The sequence below is a fragment of the Eucyclogobius newberryi genome, unplaced genomic scaffold, assembly GCF_026437365.1.
Source record: "Eucyclogobius newberryi isolate DKJ021-1_F unplaced genomic scaffold, fEucNew1.0.hap1 SCAF_8, whole genome shotgun sequence".
In the NCBI taxonomy this organism is placed as follows: domain Eukaryota; kingdom Metazoa; phylum Chordata; class Actinopteri; order Gobiiformes; family Gobiidae; genus Eucyclogobius; species Eucyclogobius newberryi.
Window position 1 is genome coordinate 21442664 of NW_027316500.1, and position 19240 is coordinate 21461903.

General features: G+C 42.4%; 1 protein-coding gene across 1 annotated transcript in view; it reads right to left on the minus strand.

Annotated features, from left to right (window-relative positions):
* Positions 1-18906, minus strand: part of LOC140351327 (protein FAM13A-like) — a 25305-nt gene extending 6399 nt beyond the window's left edge. The window contains exons 1-9 of the mRNA XM_072437130.1: positions 18801-18906; positions 17669-17861; positions 17370-17579; positions 16670-16850; positions 14897-15107; positions 14713-14828; positions 611-802; positions 450-531; positions 323-381 (exon numbers count right to left, since the gene is read on the minus strand). Of these exons, the coding sequence (XP_072293231.1) occupies positions 323-381; positions 450-531; positions 611-802; positions 14713-14828; positions 14897-15107; positions 16670-16850; positions 17370-17579; positions 17669-17861; positions 18801-18830 (1274 nt within the window). The 5' untranslated portion in view covers positions 18831-18906. The remainder of the gene's footprint in view (positions 1-322; positions 382-449; positions 532-610; positions 803-14712; positions 14829-14896; positions 15108-16669; positions 16851-17369; positions 17580-17668; positions 17862-18800) is intronic.
* Between the last annotated feature and the right edge of the window lie 334 nt (positions 18907-19240).

A 19240-nucleotide genomic window follows, 5' to 3' on the forward strand; every position in this document is an offset into this window, starting at 1 on the left:
GGTTATGTCTTCCTCCTGTCTCATGTTAATCACACAACACAGCAGTGACCTGTTCAGTGGAGACTCTGTGCGGGCAGCCTGCCACCACGGGGAAGCTGACCTCAAAATGTACAGCTAGTCGCTCCGTGAGAAAGCCTGTGGCAATCATTGTTATCTGAACTGGAATCAAGAAGAGAAAGCGTGACAGTGGGAAGCACATTGCTCTGCTAAGCTTCTTCTCCACGGGCTCTAGTGTGTGGAGACTCCTCGAAAATGTGACGAAGATATTAGTATTAACATCAATATTACAATACAGCAAATATCAAATTATTTTGCTTCTCACCTTTCAGTGTGAGCTCTGTTGTGGCAGTTCATATCAGGTGGAGCAGCTGCTTTAGCATCCTACAAACAAACCAAATGAAACGTTCACTTGACTATAAATGAACATAAATGAAGAATAATTGTCGTACCATTTGACTATTATTCTTGGCAGCGTGTTTTCCTTCCTCATTTTCTCTTAAGGTGGTAACTAACGTGTCGTTGTATTCCGGCCTGTGTAAAAAAACAGAAATCACATTTAGATCCAATATAATAACCACATATAAGTAAAGTAATGCCCAGTAGAACACACGTGTGATTTGCACTTGAAGAATTCTGCTTAAAGCTGTCGGCGGGCTCTCTCTTGGGGCTCTCCATTGCTGACCCCGGGGCAGTGGAGCACTGTGACAGACAATCTCCCTCTCCAGTTCTGTCCAGGGGCCGGTCGAAAAGTGTAGGTATGCTAGAGACGCTGGAGCTGCTCCTGGTGTCCGGCGAGTCAGGACTAGAAAACAAAAAAACACATCATCAGTAACACTCGATCTTGTGGGTAAGTTTTGTTTTTCATCCATAATGTGATAAAGCAACTATCAGAATTCGAATTACTGTGAAAAGCAGTATAAAAAGCATATGACGAAGACAAAGCAAGAGCGTGATGTCAAGAACAGTCACTACCTCAAGGCAATGTTTGCATAACTCTCATCCCAGAATCACAATGTGCACAAATATTCAACCCTCTCAAATGACAGCAGTGAGTCACGTTTTGGGGTCATCCAATGCCTCTTCTGACACAGACAAGCTCATACTAAACAAAAACTATCTTAAGGGCAAATTGTTTTAATGGTTTTAACACACCGCAACAGAAACGAACCATCAGACAGATAAATAATGTATGAAGATACTACTGTGTGTGCTGTATTTTTCTGAATGGGAAGTGACAGCGGTTGAGTGAAACAGTAGGGCAAGTGTCGCGTACGGTTAGAATAAACCAAAGTGACAAATACCAACAAGACATGAAGAGGTTTATCTAGCAATTCACCTCATTCATAAAAATGAGGTCAGTTTGTGCTCATTAAATCGCTGACGACAGCAGTGATGACAGTATGGAATATTCTATATATTCTATATACAGTAGAGGCAGCAATAGGGTTTAGTTCTAGATTGTTCAGAAGCAGAATCAACAAGGATCGGTTTCATTGCCATTGTCTACAATTCACAAACTTGGACCTTGCTTTACATAAAACATCTATAATAATAATAATAATAATAATAATAATAAATATAGCCGCAAGCGGCAATGATCGGCCCTCGCTACGCCGCCGCCACGCCGCAAGAGGAGGGGGCGCTAACGCGCCCCAATTGTCCTTTTATTACGCCTACTGCTGAATCTGTGACGCTGTCACATCTTCTCCCCTTTGTTTTACATCAAAAAGCTATTTTATTTTGAATTCTTGGCAAAATGTGCGGCTTTGCCGCACAGACACCGTGACTCTTTGAATAAAAATGTGGATAACTTTTGATTGTCCACCCCTGAAGATGAGTCTCACCAAATTTCAGGTTAATATGTCTAACGCCCTAAGAGGAGTTTGTGAAAGTCTAAAGTGTAAACATGTTCTGGCGATTTCCCCATTGGAATAACATGGAAGGTTTCGGTCATCGTTACGGCAAAGCCATAACAATTATGACATGGGTCTCATTGACTTTTCTGATGGGGATGCCAAAATTGAGTTGTGTGTCAAATTTCATATAATTTCGCAAAACTAAATATTTAACCTCCATATAAAATCTGTAGGGGGCGCTGTGGCTCCAAATTAATTTATTTCACTTCAAGTAGGTTTAGGGCAAAGAGTTTAACAACTGATTCTAATTTGACGCAATTCGGACTTTATCTGCGCAAACGGCAGAAATGTTAAATTTGGGAGATTTCTGAAATTCTTGCTACAGTTTGCGGCTTTGCCGCACAGAGACCGTGACAGGTATCAATGTAATTTGGATAACTTTTGATGTCCCACTCCTCAGTAGCATTTTCACCAAATTTCAGCTTTTTAGGGCCAACGCCCTGGGAGGAGTTCGTAAAAGTACGACGTTTGGAAAAACTCCGAAGTCATGTTTAGCCATTTTTGAAGCAATATGGCCGACATTTGGTTGGGCGGACGGCGTTGCCGTAATAATATTTTTTACTTCTCTTGTCACCATCTACCTCTGCGCCAAATTTCATGATTCTACGATCAGATTTTTTTTGGGTCATTTCCCATCTCTCAATGCATTTTTGGTACATTTGGGGGCGCTGACGCGCCAATTTTTTTTATTTTAGAAAAGGGAAATAGCCAGAATGTAGAGAGGCACGATTTTTAGAGGTGTGCAAATTTTTGTGACTTTTCGTCAATGTTCACTGGGTGAAAAATAGGGGGGTTGGTCCCGAGAAGAAGAAGAAGAAGAAATATAGCCGCAAGCGGCAATGATCGGCCCTCGCCACGCCGCCGCCACACCGCCGCCACGCCGCAAGAGGAGGGGGCGCTAACGCGCCCCAATTGTCCTTTTATCACGCCTACTGCTGAATCTGTGACGCTGTCACATGTTCTCCCCTTTGTTTTACCATCAAAAAGCAATTTTATTTTGAATTCTTGGCAAAATGTGCGGCTTTGCCGCACAGACACCGTGACTCTTTGAATGAAAATGTGGATAACTTTTGATGGTCCTGAAGATGAGTCTCACCAAATTTCAGGTTAATAGGGCTGACGCCCTGGGAGGAGTTTGTGAAAGTCTAAAGTGTAAACATGTTCTGGCCCCATTGGAATAACATGGGAGGTTTCGGTCATCGTTACGGCAACGCCATAACAATTATGACATGGGTCTCATTGACTTTTTTGATGGGGATGCTAAAATTGAGTTGTGTGTCAAATTTCATATAATTTCGCAAAACTAAACATTTAACCTCCATATAAAATCTGTAGGGGGCGCTGTGGCGCCAAATGAATTTATTTCACTTCAAGTAGGTTTAGGGCAAAGAGTTTAACAACTGATTCTAATTTGACGCAATTCGGACTTTATCTGCGCAAACGGCAGAAATTTTAAATATGGGAGATTTCTGAAATTTTAGTTACAGTTTGCGGCTTCGCCGCACAGAGACCGTGAGAGGTATCAATGTAATTTGGATAACTTTTGATGTCCCACTCCTCAGTAGCATTTTCACCAAATTTCAGCTTTTTAGGGCCAACGCCCTGGGAGGAGTTCGTAAAAGTACGACGTTTGGAAAAACTCCGAAGTCATGTTTAGCCATTTTTGAAGTAATATGGCCGACATTTGGTTCGGGGGACGGCGTTGCCGTAATAATATTTTTTACTTCTCTTGTCACCATCTACCTCTGCGCCAAATTTCATGATTCTACGATCAGATTTTTTTTGGGTAATTTCCCATCTCTCAATGCATTTTTGGTACATTTGGTGGCGCTGACGCGCCAATTTTTTTTATTTTAGAAAAGGGAAATAGCCAGAATGTAGAGAGGCACGATTTTTAGAGGTGTGCAAATTTTTGTGACTTTTCGTCAATGTTCACTGGGTGAAAAATAGGGGGGTTGGTCCCGAGAAGAAGAAGAAAGAAAGAAAGAAAGAAAGAAAGAATAATATTCCGATGCGAAAACAATGTTTCCCATTTTTCAAATATCATAAACTATACATTTTCGGAAAGCGCTCGCGCTTTCCTACCTCATGGTGTGGGTCCCTGGTCACTGACGGGTACTTTCGATAATTTTGAGTGGGCTCCGCCCACTTTGTGTTTTTGGCCCTCTATACAGTAATAATGTTCAATTTTTGCATTACATGCTTATATGCACGGAACATGCAAGAGATGGGGAACGTATTCGTGAGCTACTTAGCGCAAACGCGAAGCGGTCGTCATCCCAATGTAAAGTGCTCGTTTAGTGCGAACTTTTGCACGGGCTTCGCCCGTTTACAACGGTAATGTTCCATTTTCCTACAACTAATTAGTATGCACGGGGCGTGCATGAGTGGAGGAGTGCGTTAGTGAGTGTTTGGAAGTGGGCGAGCGCTTCGCGCTCGATTTCGTGCGCACTACGTGCGCACTTTCGCAGCCGTGCTTCGCACGGCCTTACGAGATTAATAGGCCTCTCGCCAGCTTGTGGCGCTCGGGCCTAATTAAAGCCGCAAGCGGCATCCAACGGCCCTCGCGGGCCGCCGGCCTTCCGACTATGCTCTCTGCATTTTACAGAGTTGGCGCTAACGCAATTGTCTAAGAACTAAGACAGTGACACATTGGACATGTACAATGCTGTGCTTAACCAGTGCAAATGAAGACAAATATCGGTCAAATGTGCAGCTCCAGCGCACAGAGACCGTGACACTTGGAATAAAAATATGGATAACTTTTGATGCCCCGCTTGTGTAGATGATTCTCCCCAAATATGAACTTGATCGGATAATCGCCCTAGGAGGAGTTTGTTAAAGTGTGAAGTGTAAAAATGTGGTCATTTTAGAGATTTTGCGGTTTCCCCATAGGGATAACATGGGATGTTTCTGTCATCGCTACGGCTACGCTTTACCAAATATGACTTTGATTCCCATACTTTTATTTTGGGAATGGCAAATGAGAATTGTGTGCAAAATGTCATGTCATTTGGAAAAACTCTTGTTTATAGGCCACTCTGAAGGCCAAATAGTCCAAATTCTGCGAAAAGTTTGCGGCTCAGCTGCACAGAGACCGTAAATGTTATCCATAAAATTTGAATAACTTTTGATGCCCCACTTGTATAGAGGAGGTACACCGATTTTGAGATCGGTGGGCCAAACGCACTAGGAGGAGTTTGTTAAAGTGTGAAGCGTAAATGTGAACATTTCAAGGATTTGGCGTTTTTCCCATTTGTGACAGTATATTTGCAGCTCCACGGCACAGAGACTGTACCACTTAAAATCAAAATATGGATAACTTTTGATGCCCCGTTTGTGTAGATGATTTTCCCCAAATATGAGCTTGATCGGGCAATCGCCCTGGGAGGAGTTCGTTAAAGTGTGAAGCGTAAAAATGTGGTCATTTTAGAGATTTCGCTGTTTTCCCATTTCTGACATATATTTGCGGGTCCGCCACACAGAGACCGTAGCACTTAGAATCAAAATATGGATACGTTTTGATGCCCCGCTTGTGTAGATGATATTCTCCAAATATGAACTTGATCGGACAATCGCCCTAGGAGGAGTTCGTTAAAGTGTGAAGCGTAAAAATGTGGTGATTTGAGCGATTCTACGATTTTCCCATAAGGATAACATGGGATGTTTCTGTCATCGCTACGGTTACGCCGTACAAAATATGACTTTGGCTCTCATACTTTCATGATCAGGATGGCAAATTAGAATTTTGTTCAAAATATCATGTCATTTGGAAAAACTATTGCTTATAGGCCACTCTGAAGGCCAAATAGTCAGAATTCTGGGAAACGTTTGCGGCTCCGTCGCACAGAGACCGTAAAAGCTATCCTTAAAATGTGGATAACTTTAGATGCCCCACTTGTCTAGAGGACGTACACCGATTTTGAGGTTGGTGGGCAAAACGCACTAGGAGGAGTTCGTTAAAGTGTGAAACATAAAAATGTGGTAATTTGAGAGATTTTGTGGTTTTCCCATAGGGATAACATGGGATGTTTCTGTCATCGCTACGACTACGCCGTAAAAATTAAGGCATTTGTCTGATTGGCTTTTGTGATCGGGACGGCAAAATAGAATTTTGGGTAAAGTTTAGACAATTTTGGTAAAACTAATTTTAGACCTTCAATGTTAATTTAAAGGTCACTCTGTAGGGGGCGCTATCGCGGCCATTTCAATTTTGTCATCATAAACTGGTCCAAACTAGAAAGTTTAACAACTGATTCAAATTTGGTCCTAATCGGACTTGTTTTGATCAAATGGGAGCAATTTTTAGATCTGCAATATTCCAAAATAAGTTGTCCAACTTTGCGGCTGCGCCTCACACAGACCGTAAAAGGTATCTAAAAAAATTGGATCACTTTAGATGCCCCACTTGTCCAGAGGACGTCCGCCGATTTTGAAGTAGGTGGGCAAAACGCCCTAGGAGGAGTTCGTCAAAGTTTGACGTGAACAAAATGGCTAACACAGCGTGTTTTCATTTTCAAAGGAAGATGGCGGCCATAGGGTACATCTGGGGGCGTGGCCACAATAATATTTTTTTTTTGTCCTCATGAGAGGAATGTGTGTTCCGAATTTCGTAGCTCTACGACAAAGTTGACCTCGGGGCGTCTCCCATAGGCGCAATGTATTTTGACTTTTGTCGGTGGCGCTGTCGCGCCATTTTTTAACGGAAAAAAAAATGGCCCAGAAAAAACAAAATTTTTCGCCGATTCTGAATTTTGGGCAAAGTTTGGTGAGTTTTTGAGCATGTTCAGGGGGTCATATTAGAGTTCAAAGCGATGAAGAACAAGAAAAATTAAAGCCGCAAGCGGCATCCAACGGCCCTCGCGGGCCGCCGGCCTTCCGACTCTGCTCTCTGCATTTTACAGAGATGGCGCTAACGCAATTGTCTAAGAACTAAGACAGCGACACATTGGACATGTACAATGCTGTGCTTAACCAGTGCAAATGAACACAAATGTCGGTCAAATGTGCAGCTCCAGCGCACAGAGACCGTGACACTTGGAATAAAAATATGGATAACTTTTGATGCTCCGCTTGTGTAAATTATTTTTCCCAAATATGAGCTTGATCGAGCTATTGCCCACAGAGGAGTTCATTAAAGTGTGAAGCATAAATGTGAACATTTCAAGGATTTGGCGTTTTTCCCATTTGTGACAGTATATTTGCAGCTCCACGGCACAGAGACCGTAGCACTTAAAATCAAAATATGGATAACTTTTGATGCCCCATTTGTGTAGATGATTTCCCCAAATATGAGCTTGATCGGGCAATCGGCCTAGGAGGAGTTGGTGAAAGTGTGAAGCGTGAAAATGTGGTCATTTTAGAGATTTCGCTGTTTTCCATTTCTGACATATATTTGCGGGTCCGCCACACAGAGACCGTAGCACTTAGAATCAAAATATGGATAACTTTTGATGCCCCGCTTGTGTAGATGATTTTCCCCAAATATGAGCTTGATCGGACAATCGCCCTAGGAGGAGTTTGTTAAAGTGTGAAGTGTAAAAATGTGGTGATTTGAGCGATTCTACGATTTTCCCATAAGGATAACATGGGATGTTTCTGTCAACGCTACGGTTACGCCGTACAAAATATGACTTTGGCTCTCATACTTGTATGATCAGGATGGCAAATTAGAATTTAGTGCAAAATGTCATGTCATTTGGAAAAACTCTATTGTTTATAGGCCACTCTGAAGGCCAAATAGTCAGAATTCTGGGAAACGTTTGCGGCTCCGTCGCACAGAGACCGTAAAAGTTATCCTTAAAATTTGGATAACTTTAGATGCACCACTTGTCTAGAGGACGTACACCGATTTTGAGGTTGGTGGGCAAAACGCACTAGGAGGAGTTCGTTGAAGTGTAAAACATAAAAATGTGGTAATTTGAGAGATTTTGCGGTTTTCCCATAGGGATAACATGGGAGGTTTCTGTCATCGCTACGACTACGCCGTAAAAATTTAGGCATTTTTGTGATTGGCTTTTGTGATCGGGACGGCAAAATAGAATTTTGGGTAAAGTTTAGACAATTTTGGTAAAACTAATTTTTGACCTTCAATGTTATTTTAAAGGTCACTCTGTAGGGGGCGCTATCGCGGCCATTTCAATTTTGTCAGCCTAAACTGGTCCAAACTAGAAAGTTTAACAACTGATTCAAATTTGGTCCTAATCGGACTGGTTTTGATCAAATGGGAGCAATTTTTAGATCTGCAATATTCCAAAATAAGTTGTCCAACTTTGCGGCTGCGCCGCACACAGACCGTTAAAGGTATCTCAAAAAATTGAATAACTTTAGATGCCCCACTTGTCCAGAGGACGTACGCCGATTTTGAAGTTGGTGGGCAAAACGCCCTAGGAGGAGTTCGTCAAAGTTTGACGTGAACAAAATGACTAACCCAGCGTATTTTCATTTTCAAAGGAAGATGGCAGCCATAGGGTAAGTCTGGGGGCGTAGCCACAATGATTTTTTTTGTTCGTCCTCACGAGAGGAATGCGTGTCCCGAATTTCGTAGCTTTACGCCAAAGTTGACCTCGGGGCGTCTCCCATAGGCGCAATGTATTTTGACTTTTGTCGGTGGCGCTGTCGCGCCATTTTTTAACGAAAAAAAAAATGGCCCAGAAAAAATCAAATTTTTCGCCGATTCTGAATTTTGGGCAAAGTTTGGTGAGTTTTTGAGCATGTTCAGGGGGTCAAATTAGAGATCAAAAAGCAGAAGAACAAGAAAAATAAAAATAATTAAAGCCGCAAGCGGCATCCAACGGCCCTCGCGGGCCGCCGGCCTTCCGACTCTGCGCTTTTGACTTGATAAAGATGGCGCCCTTATTGTGTCTTGAATAAAAAAAGAACTTGACAGACGGCGACACATTGGACATGGCCAATCCAGTGCAAATGAACACAAGTGTCAGTCAAATTTGCTGCGCCGCCGCACAGAGACCGTAGCACTTGGAATAAAAATATGGATACCTTTTGATGCCCCGCTTGTGTAGATGATTTTTCCCAAAGTAAAGCTTGATCGAGCTATTGCCCACGGAGGAGTTTGTTAAAGTGTGAAGCGTAAATGTGAACATTTCAAGGATTTGGCGTTTTTCCCATTTGTGACAGTATATTTGCAGCTCCACGGCACAGAGACCGTACCACTTAAAATCAAAATATGGATAACTTTTGATGCCCCGTTTGTGTAGATGATTTTCCCCAAATATGAGCTTGATCGGGCAATCGCCCTAGGAGGAGTTCGTTAAAGTGTGAAGCGTAAAAATGTGGTGATTTTAGAGATTTCGCTGTTTTCCCATTTCTGACATATATTTGCGGGTCCGCCACACAGAGACCGTACCACTTAAAATCAAAATATGGATAACTTTTGATGCCCCGTTTGTGTAGATGATTTTCCCCAAATATGAGCTTGATCGGGCAATCGCCCTAGGAGGAGTTCGTTAAAGTGTGAAGCGTAAAAATGTGGTGATTTTAGAGATTTCGCTGTTTTCCCATTTCTGACATATATTTGCGGGTCCGCCACACAGAGACCGTACCACTTAAAATCAAAATATGGATAACTTTTGATGCCCCGTTTGTGTAGATGATTTTCCCCAAATATGAGCTTGATCGGGCAATCGCCCTAGGAGGAGTTCGTTAAAGTGTGAAGCGTAAAAATGTGGTGATTTTAGAGATTTCGCTGTTTTCCCATTTCTGACATATATTTGCGGGTCCGCCACACAGAGACCGTAGCACTTAGAATCAAAATATGGGTAAGTTTTGATGCCCCGCTTGTGTAGATGATATTCTCCAAATATGAACTTGATCGGACAATCGCCCTAGGAGGAGTTCATTAAAGTGTGAAGCGTAAAAATGTGGTGATTTGAGCGATTCTACGATTTTCCCATAAGGATAACATGGGATGTTTCTGTCAACGCTACGGTTACGCCGTACAAAATATGACTTTGGCTCTCATACTTTTATGATCAGGATGGCAAATTAGAATTTTGTTCAAAATATCATGTCATTTGGAAAAACTCTATTGTTTATAGGCCACTCTGAAGGCCAAATAGTCAGAATTCTGGGAAACGTTTGCGGCTCCGTCGCACAAAGACCGTAAAAGTTATCCTTAAAATTTGGATAACTTTAGATACACCACTTGTCTAGAGGACGTACACCGATTTTGAGGTTGGTGGGCAAAACGCACTAGGAGGACTTCGTTAAAGTGTAAAACATAAAAATGTGGTAATTTGAGAGATTTTGTGGTTTTCCCATAGGGATAACATGGGAGGTTTCTGTCATCGCTACGACTACGGCGTAAAAATTTAGGCATTTTTGTGATTGGCTTTTGTGATCGGGACGGCAAAATAGAATTTTGGGTAAAGTTTAGACAATTTTGGTAAAACTAATTTTTGACCTTCAATGTTAATTTAAAGGTCACTCTGTAGGGGGCGCTATCACTGCCATTTCAATTTTGTCAGCCTAAACTGGTCCAAACTAGAAAGTTTAACAACTGATTCAAATTTGGTCCTAATCTGACTGGTTTTGATCAAATGGGAGCAATTTTTAGACCTGCAATATTCCAAAATAAGTTGTCCAACTTTGCGGCTGCGCCGCACACAGACCGTAAAAGGTATCTCAAAAAATTGAATAACTTTAGATGCCCCACTTGTCCAGAGGACGTACGCCGATTTTGAAGTCGGTGGGCAAAACGCCCTAGGAGGAGTTCGTCAAAGTTTGACGTAAACAAAATGGCTAACTCAGCTTGTTTTCATTTTCAAAGGAAGATGGCGGCCATAGGGTAAGTTTGGGGGCGTGGCCACAATGTTTTTTTTTGTTTATCCTCACGAGAGGAATGCGTGTCCCGAATTTCGTAGCTTTACGCCAAAGTTGACCTCGGGGCGTCTCCCATAGGCGCAATGTATTTTGACTTTTGTCGGTGGCGCTGTCGCGCCATTTTTTAACGAAAAAAAAAATGGCCCAGAAAAAATAAAATTTTTCACCGATTCTGAATTTTGGGCAAAGTTTGGTGAGTTTTTGAGCATGTTCAGGGGGTCAAATTAGAGATCAAAGCGCTGAAGAAGAACAAGAAAAATAATAATAATAATAAATATAGCCGCAAGCGGCAATGATCGGCCCTCGCCACGCCGCCGCCACACCGCCGCCACGCCGCAAGAGGAGGGGGCGCTAACGCGCCCCAATTGTCCTTTTATCACGCCTACTGCTGAATCTGTGACGCTGTCACATGTTCTCCCCTTTGTTTTACCATCAAAAAGCAATTTTATTTTGAATTCTTGGCAAAATGTGCGGCTTTGCCGCACAGACACCGTGACTCTTTGAATGAAAATGTGGATAACTTTTGATGGTCCTGAAGATGAGTCTCACCAAATTTCAGGTTAATAGGGCTGACGCCCTGGGAGGAGTTTGTGAAAGTCTAAAGTGTAAACATGTTCTGGCCCCATTGGAATAACATGGGAGGTTTCGGTCATCGTTACGGCAACGCCATAACAATTATGACATGGGTCTCATTGACTTTTTTGATGGGGATGCTAAAATTGAGTTGTGTGTCAAATTTCATATAATTTCGCAAAACTAAACATTTAACCTCCATATAAAATCTGTAGGGGGCGCTGTGGCGCCAAATGAATTTATTTCACTTCAAGTAGGTTTAGGGCAAAGAGTTTAACAACTGATTCTAATTTGACGCAATTCGGACTTTATCTGCGCAAACGGCAGAAATTTTAAATATGGGAGATTTCTGAAATTTTAGTTACAGTTTGCGGCTTCGCCGCACAGAGACCGTGAGAGGTATCAATGTAATTTGGATAACTTTTGATGTCCCACTCCTCAGTAGCATTTTCACCAAATTTCAGCTTTTTAGGGCCAACGCCCTGGGAGGAGTTCGTAAAAGTACGACGTTTGGAAAAACTCCGAAGTCATGTTTAGCCATTTTTGAAGTAATATGGCCGACATTTGGTTCGGGGGACGGCGTTGCCGTAATAATATTTTTTACTTCTCTTGTCACCATCTACCTCTGCGCCAAATTTCATGATTCTACGATCAGATTTTTTTTGGGTAATTTCCCATCTCTCAATGCATTTTTGGTACATTTGGTGGCGCTGACGCGCCAATTTTTTTTATTTTAGAAAAGGGAAATAGCCAGAATGTAGAGAGGCACGATTTTTAGAGGTGTGCAAATTTTTGTGACTTTTCGTCAATGTTCACTGGGTGAAAAATAGGGGGGTTGGTCCCGAGAAGAAGAAGAAAGAAAGAAAGAAAGAAAGAAAGAATAATATTCCGATGCGAAAACAATGTTTCCCATTTTTCAAATATCATAAACTATACATTTTCGGAAAGCGCTCGCGCTTTCCTACCTCATGGTGTGGGTCCCTGGTCACTGACGGGTACTTTCGATAATTTTGAGTGGGCTCCGCCCACTTTGTGTTTTTGGCCCTCTATACAGTAATAATGTTCAATTTTTGCATTACATGCTTATATGCACGGAACATGCAAGAGATGGGGAACGTATTCGTGAGCTACTTAGCGCAAATGAGTGCTTTATATGGGGATGACGACCGCTTCGCGGTCGTCATCCCAATGTAAAGTGCTCGTTTAGTGCGAACTTTTGCACGGGCTTCGCCCGTTTACAACGGTAATGTTCCATTTTCCTACAACTAATTAGTATGCACGGGGCGTGCATGAGTGGAGGAGTGCGTTAGTGAGTGTTTGGAAGTGGGCGAGCGCTTCGCGCTCGATTTCGTGCGCACTACGTGCGCACTTTCGCAGCCGTGCTTCGCACGGCCTTACGAGATTAATAGGCCTCTCGCCAGCTTGTGGCGCTCGGGCCTAATAATATTTTTAGCAAAAACAATATAGCCGTTTCCACTATAACAACAAATTATACATCGTTTGAAAGCTCTAAGCCTTCCCCATGCCGCCATGGGGTGGAATCATCATTACGAGCGCTTACGCGCTCGTCACTCCCCATTCCGTCGGGATGCCCCGCCCACTCCCCATAGACTTCCATTGATTTGAGCAGATACAAGCATGGCCCATGCCTGCGGCATGGATTCTCGCGTACAGGACGATGCCAGGAGGGTTTTTGGAGGAATGCAGCGCTTCGCGCTGCTGTTGTCAACAATTTGTGAATGGGCTACGCCCATTCACAAATTGTTGACTATTTCTGTCATAGCAGGAGTAAGTATGCATGATCCATGCCTTCGGCATGGGCTAGTTCACTGTACTTGCCAGGGGCGACGGGGCACCAAACATGCGGGCTGCGCCCGCATGTTTGGTCAGACAGTTGCAACGCTGCCTTCGGCAGCGTTGCGGGAGCAATAGGCCCTCCGCCCTGCTGGGGCTCGGGCCTAATAATAATAATATTTTTAGCAAAAACAATATAGCCGTTTCCACTATAACAACAAATTATACATCGTTTGAAAGCTCTAAGCCTTCCCCATGCCGCCATGGGGTGGAATCATCATTACGAGCGCTTACGTGCTCGTCACTCCCTATTCCGTCGGGATGCCCCGCCCACTCCCCATAGACTTCCATTGATTTGAGCAGATACAAGCATGGCCCATGCCTGCGGCATGGATTCTCGCGTACGGGACGATGCCAGGAGGGTTTTTGGAGGAATGCAGCGCTTCGCGCTGCTGTTGTCAACAATTAGTGAATGGGCTACGCCCATTCACTAATTGTTGACTATTTCTGTCATAGCAGGAGTAAGTATGCATGATCCATGCCTTCGGCATGGGCTAGTTCACTGTACTTGCCAGGGGCGACGGGGTACCAAACATGCGGGCTGCGCCCGCATGTTTGGTCAGACAGTTGCAACGCTGCCTTCGGCAGCGTTGCGGGAGCAATAGGCCCTCCGCCCTGCTGGGGCTCGGGCCTAATAATATTCCGATGCGAAAACAATGTTTCCCATTTTCCAAATATAAACTATACATTTTCGGAAAGCGCTCGCGCTTTCCTACCTCATGGTGTGGGTCCCTGGTCACTGAAGGGTACTTTCGTTAATTTTGAGTGGGCTCCGCCCACTTTGTGTTTTTGGCCCTCTATACAGTTATAATGTTGAATTTTTGCATAACATGCTTATATGCACGGAACATGCAAGAGATGGGGAACGTATTCGTGAGCTACTTAGCGCAAATGAGTGCTTTATATGGGGATGACGACCGCTTCGCGGTCGTCATCCCAATGTAAAGTGCTCGTTTAGTGCGAACTTTTGCACGGGCTTTGCCCGTTTACAACGGTAATGTTCCATTTTCCTACAACTAATTAGTATGCACGGGGCGTGCATGAGTGGAGGAGTGCGTTAGTGAGTGTTTGGAAGTGGGCGAGCGCTTCGCGCTCGATTTCGTGCGCACTACGTGCGCACTTTCGCAGCCGTGCTTCGCACGGCCTTACGAGATTAATAGGCCTCTCGCCAGCTTGTGGCGCTCGGGCCTAATAATGATGATGATGATGATGATGATGATGATGATGATGATGATGATGATGATGATGATGATAGTAAAACATATAAAGACTGTGGTAAGCTGTGGAGCGTGCAAAATAAAATGTGTTGAGTGTGAGTGATTTAAATAAAGTATATGTACAACAACAGGATTAGAAATTAGAAAGGTGTAAAACCAGTGGATTGGAGGTATTTACATGAATATTAAAGTGATATTAAGGAGCAGTGAAATGTTCATTATAATTAGAAACCATTCGAGCACTAAATGTATCTGCGTGCAATTGGCTACATCACATTTAATATTACATTTTGGGACAGACTCTAGCCTACCTGTTTAGCCGAGACTGGATCTGAGTTGTTTGGGTAAAAGAAGAAGAGAGAGACACTGTTTCTTCTCCAAATCTTTCCGCATTATTCTGCTCTGACTCCTGGATACTGGAACAAGTCTAAAAGAGTAAAATAGGGGTGTATTATTATGTATTATTGATATGTCAAATGTGTGCCTGAGCACTACCTGTGTTTGTGTGGGAGCAGACAGAGGAGGAGGAGGAGGAGGAGGAGGAGGAGGAGGAGGAGGAGGAGGAGGTGTTGAGGGAAGTCCATCATTACATGTGAGTTCTTCTTGTCCTTGCTCTGGGAAAAGGACTGTGTGGTGCCTCAACAGATGGAGCAGAAGGACATTACACACACTCTGCTCCTCGATCATCCTGGGCCCAACTGGAACACTGTCAATAAACACAGAGTTTTAATTGTAATCATTCACAGTTACACACATTTTAAAAACAGGGCCAGTTTGTAGCGCCATCTCGTGGAGAAAAGCCTAAACTGTAGAAATAGTTACTGTATATGCATGACAGATGTACGACTTGAACTTGTGTAAGGTGTAAGGTTACAGCAGTAAACATCCATGTGAACTATATCTACAAGCTGCCATGTGTTGTCACGATGTGAGTCTCATTACAAACGTCTGGAAAGAGTCATTTGAAAAATGTGAATATTTATAGACGTGTAAAGTACGCACCAGTAAAGTCACGTGTATAACATAAGCTGCAAAAACAGATTAAATGACAAACATACAGAACTGTGAGTGCCGGTGGTCACATACAGTAAAGGACCAAACATGGAGAGCAGCATGGCAAGTATTAGGTGTTAAGGTTATGTCCAAACTGTCATAAACTGCAATATTATCAATACATTACATAAATAATATTACACTTTAGGGGACTTTATAACATTTAAAGTCGTGCAAAGGAAAACCATGAGTATGCATGAATTGTCAGATGTGTTTTTTACTACAAGACAATATACAGGTGTCCACTAGGTGTCCACAAGACGAGACAAGACCCGGATAAGACACGAGATTGACTCTGAGAATGAGGCAAGATGAGATTCTGATATAATTTAAAATAAACAAATGGCCTTATTTATCACACACTCAACTAACATTTAATCCTTTTTGTCCAAGCCAAAGTGAACTAATAAAATATCTCATGAGATCATTCTCAACATGTGTGCGCAATCTGGCAATTTTATCTTGTGAGATCTTGCAACACGAGATATTGTCTCATCCCTTTTGTCCACAAGACGAATAAAAAGTCAAAAGAGCTCAACCTGGAGAGTTGGTGCAAAGTCAACAATATATCTGCAAATTATTTTGAATAAATAACTATTTATGTTTGTGAGTGCAAAACATTTTGTGTTCTACATATTACTTTTGTACTTTTGTTCTTGTACTTTTGAGCATTCAAAGTTGCAAGTTGCAAGTGATCTGTTGTGGCCAAGTCAGTTTCCCTGTTGCTTTGTCTGTTGGTCTGAGTCCAAGCAGCATTCAAACGAGTAGTGATTGAAAAGAATGACAGATCCAGCATGTGTTTGTGAGCGTGCCTCCCATGAGACCTCATCTGTTTACGAGGAGGAGTGACATCTATAAACAGATAGCATGAGCAGCAGCCTCCCAATGCTCTGCATTATCAGACTCTCTCCACACCCATTTCCTCACAAACCAATAGAGACTACACCCCAGTTTGGCATTATAGGGATAAAAAAAATTCAGAATTGATCCAAGACAAATACTGCAATATGCACTCACTATTTACAATGTTCTTTTTCTGTTTGCACAGTTCACAAAGAATCTTTCAGACAGAGCTTATACTTTCCAGTATTAGCTGTGACTTGTAATTTAACACCCACACTGCTCAACTGGACGTCAGCGGGTTCCTTGTCTTTAGAGATGAATGGTGTGCAAGTTTCCTAAGGAGAAAATGTAGAATCAAGAACCATTACTTACTGAAAAATACAAGGCCCAAAGATAGTAGCCAGATTTTCCATTGGCATATGATTGGACTGGCTGAGCATGGCTACTCTGGACAGGAACTTTATTAGGTAGCACAAGATTATAAGGTGGTCACCGGGGAGGTGCTGAAGATTTTCTTTCAAAGATTGATTCGTCAGGCTGTCATCTGCATTTCCTGGGAGGGTGACAACATAAAGAGACAGTTTAGGCAAGTTTGCATTCTATAGTTTATATTGGATGTAGCTTTAGATGTGAAACAAAGTGCAAAGGCTCAGATACTGCGATATCATTCCTAGAAAGTTTTGAAATCACCAACTCGGCATCAGAACTCTTCGTAACAACTGACAGATGAATCAAATGTCAAGTTTTGTTACGGTGTAAAATACAGGCAAGATAATGCCGTGGGAGCCAAGAGCTTCTGTCTGATCAACAGGTTCAACACCTTTGAAGGGGACACATGATCGACTTGTAGGAGCTTTTAACCATGTGTAAACACTGTTTCTTGTTATGCGTGTAGGGTTAAACAAGGTCACATTGCATTTTTTCAACAATAAAGACATGAAAATGTGCTGCTTATTATAGCGGGGCGGGGCTTATCAGTTCTGCAGATTTGGGAAACAATGGACCTGTTTGTATTCAGTTTAATATTGCAGTAGTTTAATACTAAATATCTGAAAAGAGCATAATATGTCACCTTTAATACTTTGGATGAGCTGTTTTCTGTGCGTTTCAGGGACTAAGGGAACAGGTAACTCTCGAAAGAACAGTTTAAGAAGAGACGCCACAGTCGGGACATCTCCGTCATTCTGTAGATCGACGCTCTCGCCTCTGTCCCACTGCTGCCTCAAGGTCCTCATCCGCACCACGGAGCCACACAGTCGGAACAGACCTCTGTGCTGCAAACCTATTACAGAGAAATATACATAAGATTTAACGCACACGTGGGCTACGGTTGTAAAACAATGAATAGAATGGAAATGTCAAAGTGAATACCGTTGTTACTGAGGTATTCTACAATGTCTTTGAGAACAGCTGGGATCCCACCCACCACCTGACCATCTTTTTTGAGTGTCTCCAGGGCAACGCCAAACACACTGCTGGACTCCGGCTCCGTCAGAGTGGAAACGAAAGGCTCCGGGCTGACTTTTGCTGTAGACCTCAGAACTTTCACTGAGGCGGAGTCACTCTGAAATGAAAGTGAATTCAAACCATCAGATCAGAACTGAACAAAGGCGAATGGGTTGTAAATTAAGCTATTAACTCAGCATGGGTATGAATCATGGTCAGTAAAATGTGGTCTTTGTTGTTGAGGAGCACACACAACTTTAGACCAAACTGACTAAGAATGCCAGATTTTGTGGTTATATAATCTCTCTTTTTTGGTATTTTGTTCTAATTCTTTTTGAAGGCACACAAAATACACAAGTCCACTCAACAGGGGAAAGTTACCTAGCAACCATATTGTAAACACGGGCCAAAATCTATATTATTTGACAATTAATAATACTTGATAAAGACTTTAATTAGCTGTATACATTTTTCTGTTGTGTCTGTTGGGTGTAAATTGTCCCTCATTTTTAATGGAGAGATTTCTGTTTCAGAACGACACATTTTCAAATGTTCTATAAAAACTGAAACTTGACTGATGCAAGACCTGCACAGATCCAACATGAGATCCATCAGTGTCAATCCACCTTAGGGTTTCCGGTTTAACCCCATTGGTCTACAATTGGTCTGTTTCTATGCTCTGATTGGACACTTCATCGATCATCCAGACGGACTGATCATCTTGTAGGTAAAATATGCTATGATCACTTTCCAAAACACAAAATGACCCACCCTGTTAATTATATTGTTAATAATGAATAATGCTACAAAAAGAACGGATTATAACGAAAATCAAATGAAAAACAAACGGGTTGTGTAAGGGTTGGGAATGGGGTCATTTCACATTGTTTGATGCACATCAACACAACAACTAAAGTTACACATTTAAAGACGTAATAAATTATATAGTCTAAATATTGTTAGACTATATAATTAGCAGTTTTTTGAGCATGGCTGTAGACATCCGTCCGCCACTATCGACATTAGAAAGGCTAAATGCAGATAAAGTTAAACTCACACAAAGCGACACGGAGGCGCTCGCTCCCATTTTCAGCTCGGCTCATCTCCTCTTGTTTTACACTTTAGTGTCTCAACACGGCGCCTTTAATACTCAGTTGTGCCTTTCAAATGCACCGAAGACTGCACTAAACTAATACACATAGATTAAGCTTCGTAGATCACTTCCCGTGGTCCGTGTAACTAGCGGGGAATTGTTTATGTTGCTGGTCACGTGACGTGAGAGTTACCATGACGACAAGAGGAAGGGGTTGCCCTTGGAGGAAAGATGCTCAGAGGCTGGATAGAAATAGAAAATGAATAACAAAATATTTTAAAAAAGAATTTATTGCCACATTTTAAATAAAATACAATACAAAAATTAAATGTATATTAACAAAATACTGGCATATAAAAAGAATGTCATAACTAAAAAAAGACAGCCCAGTAACTCCTGTCCTA